Source organism: Aplysia californica, unplaced genomic scaffold (assembly GCF_000002075.1).
Source record: "Aplysia californica isolate F4 #8 unplaced genomic scaffold, AplCal3.0 scaffold00779, whole genome shotgun sequence".
Taxonomy (NCBI): domain Eukaryota; kingdom Metazoa; phylum Mollusca; class Gastropoda; order Aplysiida; family Aplysiidae; genus Aplysia; species Aplysia californica.
In genome coordinates this window covers 247,039-262,079 of record NW_004798049.1, presented here as the reverse complement: position 1 = coordinate 262,079, position 15,041 = coordinate 247,039, and the positions used below count along the sequence as shown (strand labels likewise).

The 15,041-nt window shown below is 39.1% G+C and overlaps 1 protein-coding gene across 1 annotated transcript in view; it reads left to right on the top strand.

Moving 5' to 3' along the window:
• LOC101855057 (adhesion G-protein coupled receptor G4) overlaps window positions 1-15,041 on the top strand; it is a gene marked incomplete in the record, with an annotated part of 58,866 nt that overhangs the window by 3,440 nt on the left and 40,385 nt on the right. Inside the window, 5 exon segments of the mRNA XM_013088636.2 lie at window positions 1,400-1,471; window positions 2,264-2,338; window positions 6,860-6,943; window positions 9,293-9,468; window positions 11,264-11,626. Of these exon segments, the coding sequence (XP_012944090.1) occupies window positions 1,400-1,471; window positions 2,264-2,338; window positions 6,860-6,943; window positions 9,293-9,468; window positions 11,264-11,626 (770 nt within the window).

Below are 15,041 nucleotides of genomic sequence, written 5' to 3'. Positions count from 1 at the left end.
CTCCTCCTCCTCCTCCTCCTCCTCCTATGAGCACTCCATACCCGCAGTGAGAAGACGGTCAAAGGCGTGAGACCGAAACCGGGAATTCCCGTAAATCTACTTAATGTATAACCAACTGAACACAAAATATCCTTTGGCGCAGTCGGCACTCCGCAGTGAATATACGATGTCGAAGCAAATGATGGCGATCGCTCCAAAAGGACTGAATTTAACTTAAAATGGGCTTTCTTCTTACACATTTTATCTTAATGAAAATACAATAGTGCAACACTACGTTTCAAGTTACGGGTACTGACAAAGTTTCATATTTTGTAATTCGGTAGTTTCTGAGAATATACTGTTCGCAAAATTTGGCCTTAGCTCCATTAGTAGTAAGATAATGATCACCACAACTATGGTTGTCATCATCATCATTATTATCTTTGTTATTATTATTTTTATTATCATATATCATGGTTGTCCTTCTCATCATTGCTATTATAGTTACTATTATTGTTTCTATTATTCAATAATATTTTTTTTTTGCTAATTGATTGTTAGTTTTTATTATTATCATAATAAATGTCGAGAGGTTGATGACAGTACCAGTGGGTGGTTGATGGGTGCTCCTTCTTTTCTATCAAACATGTATCGTCTTTATCTCTCCTTCTTCTTTTTTGTGTTTGTTACTCTCTTGTAACACATAACCTGTTTGTGTTGGAAGTGTCATAAAACTCTTATTATACTAAAGCCGGCTGTACAGATGTTGTAAAAGTTGGTACCTTTAGTGTTGCTTTCTCTTTGTGCAGTTTGTTGCATCGTCACGCAGATGTTTAATGGTGTCTCTAGTAGGTCCAACATCGCCTCTTTTCCTCTCTTACTCCCATCTATCTGGGCACAAAATGATTGTTACTGTGTCAATATCCTAATCTTTGCTCAGATCATCTCATTATTTCAGCGAGTTGTTGGTGAGTGCTCTAGTGAGGTTTGCTTCTTCTTTGCCATCCAGCATCTATTATCCATATGTCCCTCCTCCTTCTTTTAGTTCTATCTTACTCATGACATCTCTTTAGCACTTGAGTGATTTATTTGTGTCGCAAGTGCCATAAATTTCTTATCAGACTGAACTCACCATTTAACATTTGCTCTATATTGTTTTCATATATATATTGGACCCACTTCACCCAGGTGGGAATGGGTACCCGGCTATAGACAGCGAAAGATCTTGTCAGTTTGTTAGTGTTTGAGCGCTTAGTCAGCTGCTTGCACTGTATGCTTCCCGGGAAGCTGAGAATGTTTCGGAGTGTTCTATGGTCTGCTGGGGTAATAATATAGTGTAAAGCGCATAGAGCCTGCTGTTGAGCGGGGATATGCGCATACAAATGCTATCTATTATATTATTATTATTATTATTTTTCAGGTTTTTGCAAAATAACAAGATCTCCTACATACACCCCAACGCTTTCAGAAATCTGTATAAACTTCGGACACTGTAAGTAGAAGGATTCAATTCAATATTATCTAAGCATTATGATATACAAATAAATAATTGTAGTTTAGAGTACTGCACAAAGATGTCTACTGGGATGCAGGCCTACATGCTTGTCATGTCGCAGCACACAAGTTAAGAGGAAGTGTATGTCTGATTATTTTCAACAAAAACGCAACTATTTTAGTGTCCATTGCTTATGTCAAAGTGCACCTCGTCGCCCCTGAATTATTTCGTCCAAAGTGCCCTTTATTCTTTAAGTACACTTTAGATAACATAGTTCTGAGACGACGATCTAAACATGTACTTGGTTGAAACACAGTTGGAGTAGGTATCCTTCTTGGAAACAGAATGTCATGACACATTAGATGTAGTCTTTTTGTGACTGCATACTTGTTGTTTTGAATTCAACTATTTTCTCGAGAGGGAATGAGTAAAAGACAAATAACACAGATATTGAAAGAGGCCATAAATGAAAAGAGTAAAGTAAGAAAAGAAAACTATTACCAATCTACAATAGAACATAAGCAAACTAATGCGGCAAATATTCCTGTTTTGTATCAATGTGTAACTTTCATTTCAGAAAGAATTTTTTTCAGAGATACCTACTTTTGGAATGATCTGTTTATGTATTGAAAATAAAATGATAAAAATACTGTACTGTCTTCTTTACAGAGTTACAAGTTGAAACATTTGTGAAAAGGGTTTCTTGTAGCACTGATTTATGTTTGTCAATGACATTTATTGTGTACTGTAAGTGAATGCATTAAAAACTTATTATTTTTGTTTCCACAGAATTTTAGAAAATAATCAACTGACCTCACTGGGTGATGGACTGACATATCAACACCTTCCATCTCTGCAACGCCTGTGAGTTTTCTTTAGAATAATTTATCCCCTTCATTTTCCCATTTTGTGGGTGGTTGGCGGGTGCTCTGGTGTGGTTTGCTCCTTCTTTCCTATCAAACATTTATCGTCCTTATCTCCCCTTTTCTTTTTTATGTTTGTTACTCTCCTGTAACACCTCTAATCTTCTGGCGCCCATATGACCTTATGCAGTTGCGAGCTTCGTAAAAACCTCTACAAAACAAAGTTTCCCATTTTGGGGACAAGTAGTGTTCTAACATGCAGGATACCTGCATTGGTGATCTAGTAGTTAAGCTCGCAACTGAAAGGTCATGGGTTTACCCCCTGTGGGTCGGGGGTACATAAATAGACCCACTACCCCGTCTGTAGGAGGTGTAACCACTCTAATGACGAAGTGTCGCACACGGACCCCAACCCTCTGGAATCCGGATGCAACACCTACTTTGGTGTATCTTCCTCTTTTACTTCCTTCTTTCTTACTTCTTCTATCTCTTCTTCCACCGCCGACCTCATGCAGAGCAAAATTAGAGGTCACTCATCCCATGGGCGCCTTGTTGACCTTGAGGAGCGACCCTTGCGGAGGGAAACCGAGTACCTGGCAGTTGAGGTGAGATCAATCTGCGGTCCCTTGTTGGGCTCGATGGCGGGAGGGGATCCCTGGAGCTGAACCATCCTCAAATTTCTTATGGATTCCAAAAATACCATCGACCCTGCCCCAGCTCTCAATGCATGTAAAAAGTCTCGGCTCGCGGAAGCGGTTGTAGCCGCCGATCCGAACAAACCCAAAAACAAAAGGACCTTTACCGTTGCTCCTACCCTCCCTTTTCCCAGGGAGTATCTGCGGCAGCCGTACGTGGCCATCTCTAGTCCAAAAGACGCACAGAGAAAGATTACCGATCTGAACCTCTTTAAGACAGGAGATGCACTACAGAAAGTTCAGGGATACATCTCCACATGTGTACAGAAGCTTTCCAGTGGTTCTCTCCTTGTCAAGTGTGCAACTGGGGACGAGGTGACCAAACTCCTGGATACCACGACCTTCGGCGGTATTCCATGTAAGTCCGAGTGTTACCATAAGTTTAACGGCTCGAAGGGCGTCGTCCGCAGTCATGAGCTGAAAGGCTGCTCCATGGAAGAAATTGTGGAGAACTGTGAGGGAGTGGTCGAAGCCCGTCAGGATTATTCTGCTGCGGGGGAGACCACTATTGACACAAGCACGATCGTACTCACTTTTTTTTTAGTTGTGTCTCCCTCCAGCCACCGTCCGGGCATCATATTAGCTACTTGACGTGCGACCCTGTTTGCTGAACCCTCTGCACTGTTTCAAGTGTCAGAAGTTCAGCCATAGTATGTCGAGATGCCAACATGCAGCCGTGTGTACTTGTTGTGGCAAGACCGGGCACCATGAAAAGGAATGCAAGGCTAGTCCTTCCTGCCCCAATTGCCATGGCCAGCACACAGCGCTCAGAAAGGAGTGCCCGACTTGGCTCCAAGAACGCGCCATCCAAGAGTACAAGGTGCAAGAAAGCTGCTCATTCTAGGAGCCCTGAAAGACTGTCTGCCCGCCAATTATGACCCCAGTCATTGGCCGGTCATACTCAAAGGCAGTCGGGGTGGCCACGTGGTCGATCAGTACCTCTACTGCCGACCTCCCAAAGCACGCAGTCAACAGGCATGTTTCTGTGCTGAAGACAAAAAAGCTCCCTTCTATCCCAATGGTGCCCTCCTTTGAGGTGCCACTTTCTAACCGCTTTGGGGTTCAAGGGTAGAATGGAGTGGACTCTCCCTCCGCCCTCTCTTCTTCCCCTCCCTCCTCTTCTATCCCTTCTTTTTCTTCTTTTTCCTCCCCATGCCCCACCCCCTTGATGGAGTGTGAGGTGTCCTGTTCCCCCTTGTGGCCTGTATACAGGAAACAAAGTTCACCCCGGCTTCAACCATAGACTTAAAAGGGTTTACTATGTATCATCACATTCGCACGGAGAACCAGATTGCTTCAGGTGGAACCACCATCTACACCGACAACAACACACTTCACAGACAAGTACTTCTTAAGACGACCCTCCAGGCTATTGCTGTACGGGTCACCCAGCACAGACCAATCACGATCTCCTCAGTTTATATCCCACCAAATTACCCCCTCAAAATAACCCAACTAAATAACTTAAAGCTCCAGCTCCCAAAACCTTTTATTTTGCTAGGTGACTTTAATGCCCACAGCCCCCTTTGGGGAGACAAACCTTCAGACCAGAAAGGAAAAATAATAGATTTTTTATTCCAAAATAACATCTGCCTCTTAAATGATAGGTCCCCCTCTTACAGAAACAGATCCACTTTTGGCACTTCATCACTTGACCTCACCTTTTGTACCCTTGACCTAGTCCCAGATCTTGAGTGGTCTGTGCTGGATGACCATACGGACCATTTCCCAGGTCTTCTTAAAAACAATAGCCTCTAAAACGACCCGATCCCAGAACGCTTCAACTTCAAAAAAGCACACTGGGACGGGTTTGCCACTGAATGTTCCCAGATTCTGAATCCCACTTTCGACCTCAACTACAACAAATTCCAGGAAACACTTCTAGAAATATGCCACAAACACATACCAAAAACATCCCCAAAACCCCGGAAGAACAAAATCTGGTTCTCTGTCGAATGTGATGATGGAGTAAAGAAAAAGAAGGCAGCGTATCGAAGAGCCGTATAAGACGACAACACCACCTCAAAAAATAAAATATTAACTACAGAAAAGCTCAAGCTGAGGCACTTAGATGCCTCAGTGAGAGCAAAAGACAATCATTCAGAAAATACATCTCCAAAATCAGCAGCCAGACACCACTCAACCAAGTTTTTAAAATCGCAAAAAAAAATTTGGGTAGACCCACAGGCACCATTCGGCACGTCTAGAGGCCGGATGGAACCACAGCTGAAACACAGGTAGAAATCGCAAACACAATAGCTACATCTCTCTCCAAAAACTCATCCAAAGCAAATACAACACCACCTTCCAAAACATCAAAACTAACAGAGAGCAACAACACCTGAACTTCCACTCAAACAACACTGAAACCTACAATGCAGACTTCACATTAGACGAACTAACATCGTGCATCTCGGACCTGGGCAATACAGCTCCGGGTTCGGATGACATCCACAACCATATCATTAGACATTTACCCACAGAAACACTTACACTCCTACTAGACATATACAACGACATGTGGCTGTCGCACTCCTTTCCGGAGTCTTGGCGTCTCGCCACTGTCATTCCAATAGTTAGCATGGCTACCTAGCCATGACGTGGGCATCCGAGGAAACGAGCAAGTGGACCTCCTGGCCAAAGAATCATTGTTCCTTCTGTTGGGATCAGCGACGAACACTCTCCCACAGACTGACTTTAAAAATAAAGTAAAAAACTACACCTCCTGTCAGCGGGAGACTCATTGGAAAAAGCAAGTAAACAACAAACTTCACAACAGTAAGCCCAAACTGGGACCGTGAAATCTGTCGGGCCTCTCCAGAAGAGATGAAGTCATTTTTACTCGATTACGCATCGGACACGCATCCTTGACACATACATACCTCCTTCAGGGAGATGAGAAGCCGTTCTGTGTCGGATGCGACACAGATTTTACCATTAGACACATTTTAGCAGAATGTCTAAACTTTGGAGAGACCCGAAGGAGATATTTTAGATGAAAAAAACCGCAAAATCTGTTTTACGTCATTGATCCCAACAGAGTCCTTGATTTTATAAAGGCCATTGGCCTGTATGGAAAATTGTGAATAAAATTTTTGTTATGCTATTTAAAAAGTTATTTAAATAAAAATTTTATTTACACCAAGTTTTTAGCATTTAAGCATTTTGGTAAATGTGTTAACCAGAATCGGGCTGTCCTGTGAATTGTTGCGAATAGAACCCACTTATTTTCGCGCTCATATGACCATATGCAGTTGCGAGCGCTTTGAAGCTCTTACTACAACAAAACAAACAGGGTCATGGATTCAAACCTCATCAGGAGCCCAATGTTGTGCCTTTCATAGCACGAATTTTCCTCACTTCACCCACATGAGAATGGGTACTTTGCTTTAAAACAGTGAAAGATCTTGTCAGTTTGTTAGTGTTTGGATTCTTGTTCAGCTGCCTGCACAATACACTTCCAGAGAAGCCAAGAATATTTCTAAGTCTCACAGGGTCTGCTGGGATAAAAGACGCATGTAGGCCCTTATAGATTGAAAAACACTTGGAGCTTGCTGTTGAGCGGGGAAATACGCCATTAAAATACTGTTTATGTATTTATTGTTATTATTTTTACTAATATTATTATTACTAAAATTATTATTATTGTCATTGTTGTTATTATTATTAGTATTATTATTATTATTATTATTAGTATTATTATTATTATTATTATTATTATTATTATAATACTTTCTTATGTTATATATTTTCATTGTCACAATGTGTTTGTTATTATTGTAATAATATGTGAAAATTTCTCCTCTTTTCCTTTGTTCTTATTCCAGGAGTTTTCAAAGAAATTATATAACAACTGTGAACAAGTACTCCTTCATAACTTCATTTTCCACTGCCTCGACCTCAGTGGATTTGTGAGTATCTTGTCTTTTCAAAAGTTTACAAATGATTTATGTAGTTTTGCAGTTTTATGAAGTATTTAAGGTCCCATTACCCCCCCCCCCCCCCCCCCCCCGGTCAGGGGCGGTGCTACTGACTGAAGTGTCTTTAGGTCATTCCCAAAGGGGGGACATTAACATGTTCTTATGCACAATAGAACTGAAAATGGGCTGATTCACCAATGTCATGCTCATACTGTGCCTGAACTGCAACAGGGAACTGCTGCTTTTTCTTTCCTAATCCTTACTATCGTCATTTTTCATTTACTTCTTTTGTACGTTTGTCACACTCTTGTGATCCGCTATTTTCAGGGTGCCTTGATAGTCGAAGCAAAATTTGTGCTGTTGAAGCTAGAGAGGTGAGAAGAGTAAGTCTAATTCCCTGTATGGACTTCTCTGTTGACATCCACCCCTTGGCGCTCATATGACCTTACGCAGTTGCGAACGCTGTAAGAACTCTACTAAAACTAAACTTAAAAAAGTCCCATTCAGTTTGTGTGAAAATAAAACGATGGTCATAAGATTGGTTGAAAAAATGTAAAGAAAGCGAGATAGGAATAAAAGCACTGGTTTTTAGGGAGTCTCCACTTTGTATTCGCCTTGGAACTTCTTGTCTCATGAACAAACTATTATTAGCAGAGTTGCTGTTTCTATCTACCCCAAGTAAGCTCAAGGGAGGGAGTCAGCAGGACTTTAAAATAGTTTTCTGGTCTTATTGTTTGTACAGTCGGGACATCAGAATCACAACATCTAGATCTAGACAGACTTTGAAAGCAACAGGAGCCAGACACGACTGTAGCGGTGGACGTATGCTTTATTACTGAAAATTCTCTTCTCTAAATTCTATGACGATTGTTGCTAAGACAACAATTACGTAACCATTTACTCGGCTTGATTACGAGTTGCCAGTGATTACCTGTAGCCAGGTTTCCTAATTACTAAGGCAATAGAGATGGTTTGCCTAATGGTAATGGACATTACTTTGTCCTACCAATGAGAGGTAATATAAAGTTATGCTGTTGTCGGGGTGCCTTTCATCAGGGGAGGATGAGGGAAAGGGGGGGAGGGGGGGGGGAATTTTTCTTGAATATCTTTGTCTTTGTGCTGGGACATTGTTATCCCTCTCAGCTGAGGTTGGCCCTGACAGACAAGGTTGAAGCCCGCCTTCTAAGTGATCTAAATAGTGTCGATGAGGGCATTAACCCTTCGCCATCATATTTTGGAGAAAATCCAAAGAAACTGGGCGGTAAACATCGCCAATCGGCGAGATGATGCACCAAAGTGTTAAAAAAAACCACCTTCATTTAAAAGAAAAACAAGATTGATTAATTATGAAAAGACACACAGTGTGTGGTTTAAAGGTTATAGGCTCTTTAGTTCCGTGTGTAAAGACATAGGTTTGATTCCCATTCTAGGATGCTATTTTATCGAATATCTTTGTCTTTCTGGTGGGGTGCAGTTTCCCATTCAGTCTGGGATGAAGCAGCCTGCCTTGTAGAAGGTTTCGTTTGTGTCAATGAGAGTTTAAAATCACTTCTTAAAGCAATCGTGCAAAATATGGACAAGAATTGGGAGGCAGCACGGCGAAATCAGGTGCTCGTCAGACTAATGAAATCGTCAGAATAATGAAAGTCAAGAAACTGGCATTTATTTGCAGGTTTGGGAATTTTAATTAAATCTTTGCTTTCGGCTCAACACCTTTCATACCCATTAAAGGACACTTTTCTGTGTTAATTTTACTGAAAAACATTGATTAAAGGCATAAAATATGTAAATTTTCAGTTTCCACACTCTCAAGCTAAGGAAATAACTCAACTTTGGCAGCCATTTTCTCGCTAATTTTGCCTCTGAATCCTGGCACATTGAAATTTACGAAAAGATAATAGTTATTGTATTCACAGCACCTCTTAAGGGGGTGATAGTGTAAAGCACTTTCTTTTCTATTTGGAAATAGTAAAGTCCTCAAAAGCACGCAGGAGGTTGCAGGGCTGGAAGGTCCTACTTTTGTTCTTTCCCAATTATGGTTACTGTCTGACCTGCTGTTGACCTACACTAAATGACTGTTCTTGTGTCGATGTGATTCTTTTTTACTTATACAAACAAACTCAAAGACATAGATTAAAGTGGTGAAAAACAAATTTACTTTTTTTTTAAATCTCTCAAAATTCACCGTTGAAAAGTTAATTTCTCAGTCTGTGTCTAATGTGTCTGTATTTTCATTGTTTTTGTCTGCCGCTTTTTAAAATCTCTCAAAATCCATAGCTGAAAAGTCAATATCTAACTCTGTGTCTAATGTGTCTTTATTTTCATGGTTCATCTCTGCAGTAAATTCAACTCCAATGCTATAAACTGTGACTGTAACATCAAAGGTTTGGCAGCCTGGAAAACTGTGGCAGAACAATCTGGAACAAACATCAACATTCAAGAGCTACGTTGTCAAAATGATCCACAGAATAGACTGTATTCAAATGTTGATAATACAGTGTTTGGCAATTGCCAAGGTAAGTATTGAACAAAAGTGATTACTAATAGTGTAACAGGCTGCTCATGCTGTCTTCAATGTGATGTTAGATTGACAACGTTGACTTAAAGCATAAACTAATGGGTTCAACTCTTTAATTCTGGTGCGCCACTTTGGTGGCGTTTTTGGCTCCGCCTTTCAGCAGATCGCCACTTAAGTGGCATTTTTTGGGTGGGTACAGATTTCAAGCCCAATGTCTACACTTTGTCCTATGCTACTTTCACTACCTAATTTTACCCATATTATGATTCTCTGCCCATTTACAAATAGTTTGAGTGCTCACACAAACAAGCCAATCAATATTTCACACAATTGTAGCTGGTTTGAGGTAACACCCTTCTCTCCTTGGTGTGTAAAATTGTAGAATCTCTTGTGTAATGGAAGATTTAATCAATCTTGGACTTCCGATGCAAAACATCTGTGAATAGTCTTTATGCAACTTTGAATTTTAATTCATTCAACTTTTTAAAGTATGAAGATGTTGCTTGCAAAAAGCACTCAAAATTATCCTTATTAACCCTATCCGTAGGTCGTGTTTTGCTATCATATCCATATATGACATGGGGAACTCTGTGCCACCACTTTCCAAAGAGGAAATTCACTCGTTAATCCGATCCGTACGCTTGCATAGCAGTCTGACAAACTGATTTTCTGAGAAATACTGAAAGTTTCAAAGAGATATCTTTGTACTAGAAGCATTGTAAAATGTGAAGAATACAACCCCGGGGGTACAAAAGGACCCCAGAGCGTATGGATAGGGTTAATAAAGCTGACTCTTTCCAGACATAGAACCCAATGTCTTAACATGATTAAGTTACAAAATCTTATCTTTAAGCATTGCACACAAAAGCTTACATACCTTTTCCAGTCTTTCTGCTTTGGGATATGAAGCCAGAAACATATATAGTAGTACCACTTATGTTTTTAGTTCTGTGTGATAAAATGTGCTGTTTTGTTTTGTCTTGTTTTGTTGTCATCAGCTTGTGGCCAGTCAAAAGTAGGCCTAAAATCCTACGTACTGAGCTGACCATTTCATATTTTACTGGACTACTTAAGAATAATTGCCTTCGTTCCAAATACAGGAGAATGTTTTGTTTCTTTTCTCTGCATCTCTTTTATTAAAAAGTTCAATTTTTTTACATTAAAAAAATATATTGTTTGAACGGTTGCAATTCAAGATACAAAGTTTCCTTATTTTGTTCACTTATTGAGTATTGGCATATTTTGTGTCAACATTTAAAATGATGAATATTTCAGAAATGCCAGATAATGAATTGTTTACAGTTATTTTCATTGAGGACCTTTATTTCATTTTTTAAACGTTTTTTGTCACTGATTGATTAATGTTGACAATCACTGTCTGAAGCTCGGTAATAGTTAGTATTGGTACATTTAAGTGGATGGATGGTTAATCTGTTCCCAGTTTTTGCTATGTTGGCTTTCTTAAGTTTTTGTGCTTCTGCTTTTGGTATTGGAAGTTGAAGTGAAAAGTTGTTCGTTGGCGGATGCTCTGGTGTGGTTTGCTCCCTCTTTCCTATAAACACCTCTTATCTCTCCTCCTATTCTTTGTATGCTACTCTCTAGCAACACCTCTAATTTTTGGCACTTGTATGACCTTTTTTTGTTGCAAGTGCTGTAAAAACAAATTCTAAAACTAAGATTTTTATATTGGATGTTGAAATGAAATATTTGTTTTAGGCATTCTTTTTGTTTTTGCTCAATAAATTATGTTGTTAACCATGACTTATTCTGTGGCTTGGAACTGTTTTCACAAGATGATTCTAGTGAAGACCAAGCAGTGAAAAGTGAGGAGAGTGATGAAGGTTTTGACGACGAGGTTGAAATCTATAATGGTGGTCCACGAGGCAAAAACAAAAGCAAGAATGAAAACAAGAGAACTATAAAGAGTAAAGGAAGGAAAAATCGTGTTATAGGTAGAATTGTCAGAGCTCAGAGTTTTGGTAACTTTACCAGGATGGAAAAAAATGAACAAGTAAGAGAGCAGAAAGTAGCTCAAAATGGAAGAACCAAAAGAAAGAAGAAAAATAGAGATAGAAAGAAGGACGTAGACATGGATTCACAAGAAGAGAGCAGCGAGGAGCACAGCAGTGAAGAGGAGAGCAGTGAAGAGGAGACTGGTAAGGACTTTCGTGGATGCTTTTCCTTCTTGCGATGGAATGAGCTTCCCTCTAAGCCGACTTACGATTTGCACGAGGCATGCTGCATTACTGCTTGTAGTTGTTATATATTGGGGCAGGTTATAGCATGAGGACAGCCCACATCCCACAACGGCGGTTTAGTTCAAGAAACTGGAACTCTTCTACTTTTAAAAAATACTCACCTCTTCAGATTTGCGATACAGATGGATACCTTGATATTACCTAGTTCTCTCTGCTCAGTACCTAGTTTTGAGAAATTTGACGTAAACTATTTTGAGTTTCACAAATATGTCAAGCTTTTTCAAATGCAATTTTTGAATATCTTGATGACGACTCAAAATAATCTGACGATTTTGATAGAGCAGACATAGCTTCTCATTTCTGACCTCATGGTTTTAGTAGGCCCCATCTCAAAATGGCCAAAAATGCCAGATACCTCTTTGTAATTCTGAGGTAGCGAGATGCTATACCTCTCTGTCCTATGAGTTATCTTTGTATAAACCACTGACGTAAGGGATACCAAAACTTTTGTCTACTTTCTTTGTAACAAAAAGACAAAAGTGATACACTTTCACTCTCCTGTACAATATAAAAAATGTTGTGGCTTTCTGGCTTCTTGAACTGGACTGTCAAAGTATTCCTGTAAGGAGATTTGTTTGAATCTTTGAATCTGAGCACAACTGTTGTCCTCGTTGTAATGATGATTTTATTCATTATCCTTGAACTTTGCATTGTGAGTCCTGGATTTTTGGCGAAAATCCAGGAATATTTAATTTTGCATTTGGTGCTTGAGAAGACTTTTGGCTCCACAACTCCCCCTTTTAGTCAAAGCACAATAAGTTCAAATGTCTTCATGAAATGTAACAGTGACATACATATTTTGTGATTTTTTGAGAATTGTGCTTCTAAAGTATTGAACCTTTTCTATTATCCCTTTTTGTCTTGCACGTTCTTGTTTTTACTAATGCCCCACGCTTTTAGGATTTGGACTTTAGTGTAGGACCATAGACAGTACGCTTGTTCCCTACACAATCTTTTTTCCACAGAGGTCACTTGTGACTAATATAAGTAATATCAGAAATGATAAATGCATCATCTTTTAAGCTTCTTTTTTTCTGTTTATGTATCCGGTACATCATTATATATAATGATTTGGAAAAAGCATTATGTAATATGCAAGAGCTCAACAAGATTTTTATTTTGCTTTCTAACACTAGAGGTCACCTTGCACATTATTGGATGAAAGCTTTTATTCATGGGTTGTTTTTTGTATTTATATATATATATATATATATGTGAGTTGAGGAGTGAGTGATTGGTGGGTGCTCTGGTGTGGTTTGCTCCTTCTTTCCTTTCAAACATCTATCATCATTATCTCTCCACTTTCTTTTTTTTTGTGTGTGTCTCTCTGTTATTGTTGTGTGTCTATCACAAATTCACTGTGATTGCGACATCATGCAACCTCGATGTTTGCAAGTTATACAATATAATGTGTACACTGTTGTGAGCATTCCGAGAATGCCACTGCATGGTAGGTTCTGCTTCTTTTCCCTCTCTTTCCCTTTTTCATCTCTTTCTGGCTATCTTGCTCTCTCTTCTTAACAATCTTGCAGTTTTTGTTGTTGTTGTTTTGTTTTGTTTTTGGTGGGGTTGTTGTTGTTTTTTTTGGGGGGTGGATTTCCTCATGTATCACAGTTATCCTGTTGATGCGCTTCCCTTTACTCAAACTGAACTGAGCTAAGGTGTCCCTTGTCTTGTGGACTTGTGGTGCTGACAGATGTTACTGACCCCCCCCCCCCTTCCCACCCTCCTGCTCCCTCCCCCCATTCCCTGCATGATAGATACTTAACAGGTTGCTCCTTATTATGTCCTGTTACAAGTACAAGTAAGATGAGGGACACTTTCATGTCTTGTAAAACAACTGTCTTGACACTTGATCAGTGCCAATAGGTTGGTGTGTAAAGTAATGTAAGAATAGAAAGTCACTGTATGCAAGTAGGAGGGGCACCTCATGTTGCAAACACTGCCACACAGAATTTGGAGAGTGCCTCTGTAGTGGGTTTTTTTCTTTTTCCTTTTTCTTTTTTCTATCTGTCTGTCTTTCTGTCTTGCTTTTGCCCTGCATTAAAAAATCGGTCCATATTGATATGCACTTCTTTACTCAAGTATATTTTAAAATGTCCTGCACTATAAAGGAATTACCGCAGTGTCTATGATGTTAATGGTTTGGCTCTTCTTTCTAACAATCAAGAGACTTGAGCCTGATTCTTACATAGGGAATTTTGTCATGTGTGTTTACCAACATCTTTTTGCAGGGGTGCTGCATCCCTCTCTGCACAGGTTGATCCTAACAGGCTGGATTGAAACAGATCAACTCTTAAGTAAAAACAGATCAACTCTTAAGTAAAAACAGATCAACTCTTAAGTAAAAACAGATAAACTCTTAAGTAAAAACAGATCAACTCTTAAGTAAAAACAGATCAACTCTTAAGTAAAAACAGATCAACTCTTAAGTAATCGTAATCGTGTTGAGAGGGTTGCTCAATATTTACAATCTTTCTACTTACTTTTACTTTTTTGTTGCTTGTTGCCGCTAAACATGGAGAGGAGATGCAGTTTTTTATGCTACAAGAAAAAAGGAAGGAGAAAATAATCAGTGTATTAGTAGAAATTAATTCACCGTGCCTTGTAGGGCAGTAAATATGCTCAAAAATAACAGTAAAGCAGCTACGAACAATATTCTTCTTTTGTATTGCTCCTCATTTCAAATGGTTGCTTTACCTGTTCTGTAATTTTCAAAAAGACCATTCCTGTTATCAATGTTGGTGGGGTGTCTTTAACAAAATATCTTGTTCTCTCTCTTGACCTCTAATATGCATGACTTTTAGTTATCTTGTTCAATATGTCAACACTAGTTTCTTTTAAATTTTGAAGTTTTTGATTGCTTTGTTTAGCTACTAACTCTGTTTTTTAAAGAATATATGGCTTTTTTTGTAATAAGAGGAGGGGCTCTTCAAAAAAAGAATTTCGACATGAAATGTCTTTTGTTTTTAAATTATATAAAATTTGTATCAAGGCTTTTTTGTTTGGATTTTACTTGTCATGATTTTTTTAAACGCTATTTTCATATTGTTCAAATTTGCTTTACTGCTTTTAAGCATTATGTGTCTATGCTGTGGCATCATTTAGTCTTTTTGGAGTCTGTGTGAAAACTTAATTCCATTTTAAATAGAAGTGGAAGACCTGCGTTTTTTTATGCGGCATGAAAGTTTTTGTTACACTGACTTTTTAGAATGTTCTCTGATGTGAAAAGAGTCAATTATTGCGTATTATTTAGAATCTTTATGTTTGATGCCCACTTGCAGAACAAGTGGTTGCTTTTTTAAAGTCCGAA